Below are 9,115 nucleotides of genomic sequence, written 5' to 3'. Positions count from 1 at the left end.
CCCGCGGGGCCCGCGCGTGGGGCAGCGGCGCTCGGGCAGCGGCGGCCGCGCTGAGCCAGCGCCCGCCCCGCCTCACCTGCCCCGCCTCACCTGCCCCGTTCCGCCCCCCCTCGCCTGCCCCGTTCCGCCCCCCTCACCTGCCCAGGTGCGCTCGGCGCAGCCGCGCCGCCCGCCCCGCCCCGCTTCGCTCCCGCAGATCCCCCCGGAACCCCGCACAGATCACCCCAAACCCCGCAGATCCCCCCCAAATCCCTAATAGCCCCCCCGAAACCCCGCAGATCCCCCCCGAACCCCGCACGGCCTCCTCTGAACCCCGCAGATCTCCCCCGAACCCCGCACGGGGGCCCCGCGGCGAGCGGAACACCCCGCGCCCCCGCTCTTCTGTCGCGGCCCTTTTCCTGGCAAATGGAATATTTAGGAGATTTCCAAACGGGATTTCCCCCCACGCCCCCACCCCCGGTAAATGGAGTATTTAGGAAAGGAAGTTTGCTTTTAAGTGGGCTATCTTTGCATTTTAAATGGAGTATTTTGAGAGGAAAACATCAAGTTCCTGGGCTTTTTCGCAGTTCAGAGCATATTCAGCTGAGTCATAGAATCGCAACATAATTAAGGCTGGAAAAGATCTCCAAGATCACCGAGTCCAAACATTAACCCAGCGCTGCCGGGTCCACCACTAAACCGTGTCCCTTGGCACTGCATCCGCAGCGTGTTGAACGCTTCCAGGGACGGCGGCTCTGCCACTTCCCCGGGCAGCCCGTTCCAACGCTTGTCCATCCTTTCAGGGAAGAAATTCTCCCAGATATCCAATCTAAACCTCCCCTAGCACAACCTGAGTGCATTTGCACTTGTCCTACATCCATCCGTCCATAGAAATCCATATCCAGTTAATGATGGCACGGGATCAAGCCAAACCCTAAAGCTCCAATTAAAGCCATAGGCAGTTTTTCTCTGAAAAAAGCATAAAAATATCCCTTTTCCCTGCCTCCATCCCCGCTCTGGGGTCACACCTACCCCTGGGAAGGGGTTCAGCAGCTTCTCCTTGGTCCCTCTGCAGTCTCCTGCCCTCCAGCCTCGCGTCTTATTTATTTTCCTCGTAGGTGGAGAACCGTGACTCAGTGGTGAATCTTGGTTTCAAGGATCATACAATACTTCACCATTCAGTTTCAATGAACCAGAAAAAAAAATGGGAATTTCCCTTCTCCTTCTTACCATGAACATGATGGAAAATGCTGAACCCTGACTTTGGGAAGGCTGACTTAAACCCACTTAAGCTCAGTCCCGAGCCAAGGGTTTGGAACTAAACAAAATCCTGCAGATCTTCACACAGAGACAAAACAATTCCCTGTTTTTCAGGGGGAGTTTGCCTTGCTGGATGCCAAGGACAAGGTAAATATTTCAGCATGGAATTTCACTCAGGGGAAACGTGCAGGAGTTTGTCAGCACCTGAGAAAATCTTTTTGGCAATAAGCAGAAGACAAGATGTGACCCTCCGAGGTCAGCGCTCTCTGTGTTGGGTGGGATGGGTTTGGTTAGTGGTACCTGACCATTCCTGATGTGTAAATCAAGGGACAGCTGCTCCTGGAATAAAACACCCTGCTGTATAAGAGCATGCAGTGGTAGGACAATTTTGGGAGCAGCTGGGAAGAGACACGGGGAGATATTGGGCTGAACTCCAGGCCAAGCTCTGGAGGATCTTTGATCTCTCCTCAGATGGGTCAGCACAAAAGCCACCGTTCATCCTGCCTGCATTCCTGCTGTCCACGCCTCCCTCCCTTTCCCCGAGACAGGGAAATGTGAGGATGCTTTGGGATGTTTGTGGTGGGATTCTGGGGAGCTCTGGAAGGAGTCACCAGCGGTGCTGCTGCCTCGGCTGTGTGTGCAGTGCTGGGAGCTGCCCGGGCAGGGTTTTGCCCTTCCCGACCCACTGCGAGGACACTCGAGATGCCCGACCCTCAGGAGGAGTCCTGGGGCAGAGGGATTTAAAAAACCGGAGCAAAGCGGCGAAGCAGCTGGGTGAGGACTGCTCCAGCTTGGGAGCTCCAGCCTGGGAGAAGGGTCCAGTCCTGCCTGGAGCCGGTTCCCTCTGGCAGGCAGCTGTGCCTGCCAGCGCCCTGCTGCCTCTGCCACAGCCTCTGCCGCCTTCCCAGCACCGACACAGATGCCAAACAAATGAGTCTTCCCAGCCCTCCGCAGGGTTTGGTGGTTTGGTTTTTTTTTTTTTTTTTCCTCTTGAGTTTCTACCAGCCTGTGCTGGAGCGTGTGGCAGCACGTCGGGGTAGGCAGCTGACGGGAAATAAGCTGTCTTTTTCCACGCTCCTGGCTGGGAAACTCCGCAGCTTTGGAGCTGTAGAGGTGATCACTCATGTAAAGGGATAACTCATTAGGCAGGACGTGCAGTCAGATGTTACCTGCCTGTAACTGATCATCCCAAGTGTTCACTCTGACGCAACGCACAGAGCATTGATCCCGCTCCTTCAGGCAAACAGCACCAGCCTCTGCACTGTAGTGTTCTCTAGAAATTATTCTTTTGATTTGTACTTCTCTCTGCCTATATTTACCTCTACCTGCATAATTATTTTTTTTAATCAAATGAAGAGATCTTTTGGCTGATGGACTGTCCCTTATGAGGTGACATCCTGCTGTTCTTTCATTGCAGTCTGCAGAGCACACAGAGGATGTGCAGAGGAATTTTCACACCAGGAGCTATGGGATTTACTTTATTTCAGTGCCAAATGAGCATCACTATTTTATCAACACGATTGTATGTCATGATACCTGCAACAGCAGCAGCTGGGCTTTGTACTCCAGGTCTCTTGCAGCCCTTTGTTCCCAGCTGGAGAAGATTGCAGTCATCAAAACAAAAAGGAACCATTTTCTCTCCTGGGAACAGATCACCAAGTTCCCATAAGGCAAAACAAAATTATGCAATGAGTCAAGACAATGTCCTGGGCATGTGGAGTCTTGCTGTGCGCTCTCAGCACTCACATTCCAGCAGGCAGCTCCGTGCAGGAGAGCAGCACAAAATGGTGGAGAGGCTTCACCCCAGCACATCCCAAACTCCCTAAATGTGCTGCAGGAAAAAGGAATTAATTCTTCCTACATTGTCCTGGCTGTGCCTCCATGGCCCGGACAGAGACTTTTTGTGACCCAGGGAGAACTCCTGGCCTCAGCAACCAAGATAATTCCAAAAATTATATAAAATAATTTATAAACATGACTGTGGCTACCAAAGTCTCCTTTCCAGTAGCTCTAATGAAGAGGAGAACAGGGAGGGATGAATTTACCATGATTTTTCTGGTGGGCAGCCCTGGAGCTGCTCTGCTGTGGACAAACCATCTCCGAGTCAGCGGCTGAAGCTCAGCTGAAGCACTCCCAAAAGGAAGGGTTGGGTTCATTATTGTGCTGCATTCTTCGAGGCACGAGGATAGACAAGAGTATCATTAGGTAAAAACGCTTCAACTGAAATAGAACAGTCTTAAATTTTCTGGCAACTTCTCTGGCCCTTCCCATCCCTCTCCAGGCTTCTGCTGCGTTGTCTCTATCCTCTCTTTGCTCTTTTAAGGGAAACCAAACCTTGCCTGGGTGTTCTTACAGGTAAAAGTGTAAGGTTGTATTGTACTCCTGCAAATCTCTGTGTATATATAAATATATATTTATATATATAAATATATATAAATATAAATATATATACACACACACACACACAGAGTACTGGTGCTGGGTTACTTGCAGGTGTGAGTGGATTCAGACCAAATCCCACTCTTGCAGTGCAACCTGAATTGCTCAACTGTTCTGCAGCGTCAAATTCAAATTTCAGCCTGGTTCTTAGCCAGTGTTCTTCCATGAGAGGGGCTCTTCTTGCCTAACCAACACCAAAAAGAGTTCCAAAAAAGTGAGCAGCTTAAACCCATCTGGGCCTCGGCATTAGGATAAGAGAATCTATTGTTTCCTATTAATGCTGCTCCAATCCTCTTAATGAAGATATTGGGCCAGCTTGGGCCCATTTATAGCTCAGGTCATTCTTTCCGCTGACACAGATAATGGTTGGGTTCAGAACAATTGTTTGGGTGTGCAGAAAAGCCGGTGGCTCCTCGGGAAGGGGAAAGGGCTCTGAGTGTGCTGAGAGCAGGGGCTGTGAGCGGAGCTGAGCAGAAAGAGCCAGCCCAGGGGAGAGCTGCGCTTTGTGTCTGTGCTCAAAGCAATAAATGAGCTTCGGGGGGAAGGGGTGAGCAGGAGAATTTCCATGGGCGCAAAGAGGGGAAGGGAATAAGGAGAATGTGCTCTAAAAACATGGAAATAAACAATTCCTGCTCTTTTTAGCTTAAAGCTTTAAGATGGAGATGAGAGGAATATGTGGTGTCTGGGTGCCTTCACTAATTGTCTCACAGCCGGCAGTAGGCATTCAATTCATTTTATCCATCAGCAGGTTGGGGTTTTTTATGGAAATATTTGTTTTCTCTGGATTCCCTCTCTGTAGCTGTTGCTTTTCCTATGCCCCACCTCACTGAAGCACTGAGCAACCCCTACAGACAGGCAATACGGGCCAGCATTGCAAAGATTAATGTTCCTTCCCCTATAATCCCTTTTTCTTCCCCCTAGAAAACCCTACAGGACAGAGAAGGGGGCTGTGTGTTGTGTGTAAAGGGAACTTCTGTTCCCAAACTCTTTGACAGGGAGTTCTTAATGTGCACAAAGACCCTGCGCCCCTGGAGTTTGCTCCTAAATAGGGCACAGCTCAGAACACCTGAAGGTCTCTGGGGCTCACGGGTGGGAATCTCCTAATGATCTTTAGTTATTTTTATCCGTGCCCAGTGCTCAGTGGTCTGGGTCAGAGGAGCCACTCAGATCTCCCAGGGAGTGCACGGAGCTGCCAGGAGCTGGGCAGGGGAGGAGGAACAAGAAAATAAAGCAGAAAAAAGGGAAGGTGACAATAGCAAGGCACAGCATTAACATCAGAGAAAGGCACAAGTTAGCGAGAAGAAAAAGAGCAAAGGACTTTGGCAGGGTTTTTCTTCTTTTCCTTCTGTTTTTAATCCTGCTTTCTGGAGGAGAATGGGACAGCAGTTCACCAACGCTGAAGGAGAGCAAGCAGAGATTGATGTTGCAGAGCTGCAGGAATGGTATAAGAAATTTGTGGTGGAGTGTCCCAGCGGGACCCTCTTCATGCACGAGTTCAAGCGCTTCTTCGGGGTCCAGGACAACCAGGCAGCAGCAGAGTACGTGGAGAACATGTTCAGGGCTTTTGACAAGAACGGGGTAAGTGCCGAGGAGGTTTTCCAGTTACTTGTGTCACGATTTCCGAATCTGTCCTCTGCAGTGGGGAGGTGTTTGGGTTGTGCCCACCCTTCACTGAGCTGAGGAGAGGGCAGGAGAAGGAGCAGAGGCTGGCCTGGATTTATCTCCTCAAATCTCTACCAAAACTAAGGTCAGAATGTCCCCTTAAGGGATTAAAAAATTGCAACTTAGGCAGCCACACTTTGAGACCCTCAAATAGCCAAGGCTCCCACGTGGCAAAAATATTCCTCTGTTGAGAGAGAGGGGAAATGACAGCGCAGGGAAATCCTACTCAGGCTTGTTCTGTGTTGGAGGAAGTGTCTGTATCAAGTACGAGCAGGTGGTTTGTAGATAAAATATTGATTTTAGCTTTGCTTTCCAAAAGCAGAGGAACGCTGAGCAATTCAGACGTTCTGGTTTTGATTCCCTTTGCCATATTTGTCGTGAGACACCTGGGTAAAGTGAGTTTTCTGGTTTAGTCACAGCTCCTGCATACCCTGCACTGCTGCCCCGGGCAGTCTGGGGTGCTTTGGCTTCTCGGGCAGCAGCACTTTCCAAATGGTTCAATTATTCTTTTCCTGAAGCTCTAGATCATATTCCAACCGTGGGGATGTTTGTTGCTTGTATCAGTACAGGAAAAGGGGGCTCAGGTTGTTCACCTCTGATCAACTCATCTCCCTTAAGCTCCCTTTGAAAATAGGGTCAAAATCACATTGAAGTGGCAGCAAAATTCAGTTTGTGGGAGAGGATTTTAAAAGGCCGTGGAAGATGTTGGCATATCAGGTTTGTCTCAGAATTCCAAGTTGTAAAAACCCCAAATTCCTGCAAAAAATGAAAGGTTCAGGTCCCAAATTCCATTATGAAAGCTGTGGAGAAAAGGTAGCAAAGCAAACTGTACATAGGAGATGAAGTCCCATTCCTAATTTACGGGGTTTTTCCCACAGGACAGAGAATCTGTTTTTATGGGGTGCTGGTGAGGAGGAGCCCAGGCTGGGCACACAGGGGTGTGGCTGTGCCCACTGCTGGTCCTGAGCTGCTCCAAACCTTCCCTCGAGTGCCAAACAAGCACCTGCCCCACGCATTATCCAGTTTGAACCCGGGTTTTCCGGAGGTTGTGGGCAGACAGCTGTTGATAGAACTTTTCCATCAACTTTCTGCTCAGCATCACCCAGCTGCTGCTTCTCTGTTGCCACAGGATAACACCATTGATTTCCTGGAATATGTGGCTGCCTTGAATCTTGTTTTACGAGGAAAACTTGAACACAAGCTGAGGTGGACGTTCAAAGTGTATGACAAGGACGGGAATGGCTGCATAGATAAACCTGAGCTGCTGGAAATTGTTGAGGTAAGTGGGCATTGCCCAACCCTGTCTTTTTAAGCAATCCCTGCTCTTTGGCAATGTGATGAGGTGGATGGGGGTTTGTGATAATCAGGTTTCAAAGCTGCTGTGGATGGTGATGAAGTGAAAACGCCTGACCTTGGTGGAAGGGTTTGGAGCCTGCTGGGTGTCCGAGGGCTCTGCTGTACCCGCTGTGGGCAGCCCAGAGATGCAGCCTCTGGGTGCTGGGGATCCTGGAGCTCTGCTCTGCCTTTCCTTTCAACCTCTGCTCTGCCTTTCATTTCAACCTCTCCCCACCAAGGCTCCCCGTGCTGCGCTGGCGAGGAGGGTTTCAGCCCATGGCCTCACTGGGGCTGTGCCCTGGCCGGCTGGTTGGTGACAGTGCCCTCAGAGGTGCCAATCAGGGCCCAAATCCCTTGGTACCGGTGCCTGTCTGGGTTTCTGCTGCATCCTGCACTGGGATTTAACCACGGTTGTGTGGAGGTACAGAAGAGGCCTCTCAGTGATTCCGGGGTTTGGTTGGCAAGGTGGGAGCTGCTCTCCTCCCAGGTGACAGAACAAGGGGAAAGCACCTCGAGTTGCACCAGGGGAGGTTTAGCTGCTAAGTAGGAAAAAATTCTTCACTGAAAGAGCTGTCCAGCCCTGACACCGGAATCACCATCCCTGCAGGGAGACAAGAGCTGTGTAGATGTGACACTTGGGGACAGGGTTTAGGGGTGGCCTGGGCAGTGCTGGGGGAGCAGCGGGTTTGGACGATCCTAAAGAGCTTTTCCAGCCTGAAGGATGCTGTGGGGCTGAGCAGACAGCCAGGCTCCAGCACCTGTGCTCTTACCTGCGGTGAAATACCTTTGATGGCTGTGCTGCAGCACCACAGGGGCTGCTCCCCTGCCCAGCAGTGCTCAGGGGGCTGAGAACCATTGCTTATCCCCCACCTGAGCATCTCAGGGAGGTGCAGTGCCAGGAATTGCCCCTGTGGGCAGCGGGGCACCTGGCTGGGAAGGCGAGCAGCAGGTCAGGTGTGACAGCAGGTGTGACAGCAGGGCAGCCTGTCTGGGCCGTGTTCCATTAGAGTTTTGAGGTCAGCCAAGAATTGCCCAGAACTGTGGGGCCACTGCTAATCCTCTCTCTTGGAGGACTTTACACAAAACCCTTCAGCCCGAGCGGTAAAGGTAACAATGGACAGGTGGTGCCACGGCAGGGGTGGATAAAGTCTGACCCTTTCCTCTGGCAAAGGGGAGCAGAAACTGTGGGTCAAAATATGAACTAAGACGGGCTTGATCTGCAGCCTGGACACAGCTTCCCCAGAGAGAGGGCTGGGTTAGTCCAGATGTGCCTGGCTTGGGATGTTAGCAAAAAAATCACACTCGGGGCTTATGGTTTTTCCCGTCTGTGAAATGTTTGCTTTGTTCCGTGCAAAGCAGCGCTGAGGTCTGCCCAATATGTGTAAGGAGGGCAGGAGGGCAGCAGCCTCACGGAGCAAATGAGGTCATTAATGTGCAGCGAGCGGAGGCATAAGGTCAGAGGTTCCAGTCCGGATCTGAGGCTGTGGAGGGGCAGATCTTTCCAGAAAGGCTGAACTCCCAACCTTTGAAAAAAAACCCTTCACAGTGAGGGGATGATAACAGCGTTCACTGCCCTTCGTTTTCCAGTCCTTTTCCTAATTTGTGAGCTCCCTCCAGTCTATCTACAGGCTGAAGAAGGTGTGTTGGTCGGACGTGGAGGACAGGACCCCGCTGCTGACACCAGAGGAGGTGGTGGACAGGATATTTCAGCTGGTGGATGAGAACGGGGATGGTGAGTGATGGATGCATTCCTGCCTGCTGAGAGCTCAGCCGAGCTGGGCTGGCTGCCTTTGATGCGGCTCTCCAGAGATCACTCGGCTCTATTGTGTTACGATGGACACAGCTGGGTTTGGTTCTCCGTCCCACAGAGTCAAAAGAGTCTTGGTGGAGCGGGGTGAAATCTTTTTCGTTGTTGTTTTAATGTAAAACACCGAGGAGTCACAGCTCGGGCTGGATTTTGATGTCACTCCGAGCCCATCCCATGCCAGCCCCCAGCAGCCAGAGGGCAGATCCCGGTCCCAGCACAAAGAGCTGAGTAAAGACACTGGTGCCACTGGGACTTGCAGGACCTGACTGGGAACGGTCCTGGAGGAGCCTGGGTCCCCCTGCAGCACCTGGAGTGTCCCGTTGGGATGGGGCAGGTGGGAATGCGCTGGGTCACAGCCCCTGGCCCGGCAGAGCTGGGGAGATTCCCTAGATCGCGTCTGATTAGCATCTTATCTGACACACAGAGGGAATTGCTTCCTGCCTCCTCCTCTCTTATCTCCCGGGTTCTGAGCGCCCATCTGTGTCCCCCCTGCTCTCACCCACAGGGCAGCTGTCTCTTGACGAGTTCATTGATGGAGCCAGGAAGGACAAGTGGGTGATGAAGATGCTGCAAATGGATGTGAACCCCGGGGGATGGATCACTGAGCAGCGGAGAAAGAGCGCTTTGTTCTGA

At 51.7% G+C, this 9,115-nt stretch overlaps 1 protein-coding gene across 1 annotated transcript; it reads left to right on the top strand.

Moving 5' to 3' along the window:
• Positions 1-5,052: 5,052 nt before the first annotated feature.
• GUCA1B (guanylate cyclase activator 1B) lies at positions 5,053-9,115 on the top strand. The gene is made up of 4 exons (XM_040085681.1): positions 5,053-5,256; positions 6,470-6,619; positions 8,293-8,407; positions 8,988-9,115. Exons 1-4 carry the CDS (start codon positions 5,053-5,055, stop codon positions 9,113-9,115), a joined length of 597 nt encoding a protein of 198 aa, XP_039941615.1.

Source organism: Hirundo rustica, chromosome 24 (genome assembly GCF_015227805.2).
Source record: "Hirundo rustica isolate bHirRus1 chromosome 24, bHirRus1.pri.v3, whole genome shotgun sequence".
NCBI lineage: Eukaryota > Metazoa > Chordata > Aves > Passeriformes > Hirundinidae > Hirundo > Hirundo rustica.
This window is presented reverse-complemented; position numbering and strand designations above follow the sequence as displayed.

Excerpts from the sequence above, each read along its gene's own strand:
- GUCA1B (XM_040085681.1), top strand. The coding sequence starts at position 5,053 with ATGGGACAGCAGTTCACCAACGCTGAAGGAGAGCAAGCAGAGATTGAT. Across the intron at positions 5,257-6,469 it reads GGGCTTTTGACAAGAACGGG|GATAACACCATTGATTTCCT; the intron begins GTAAGTGCCGAG and ends CTGTTGCCACAG. Across the intron at positions 8,408-8,987 it reads GGTGGATGAGAACGGGGATG|GGCAGCTGTCTCTTGACGAG; the intron begins GTGAGTGATGGA and ends TCTCACCCACAG.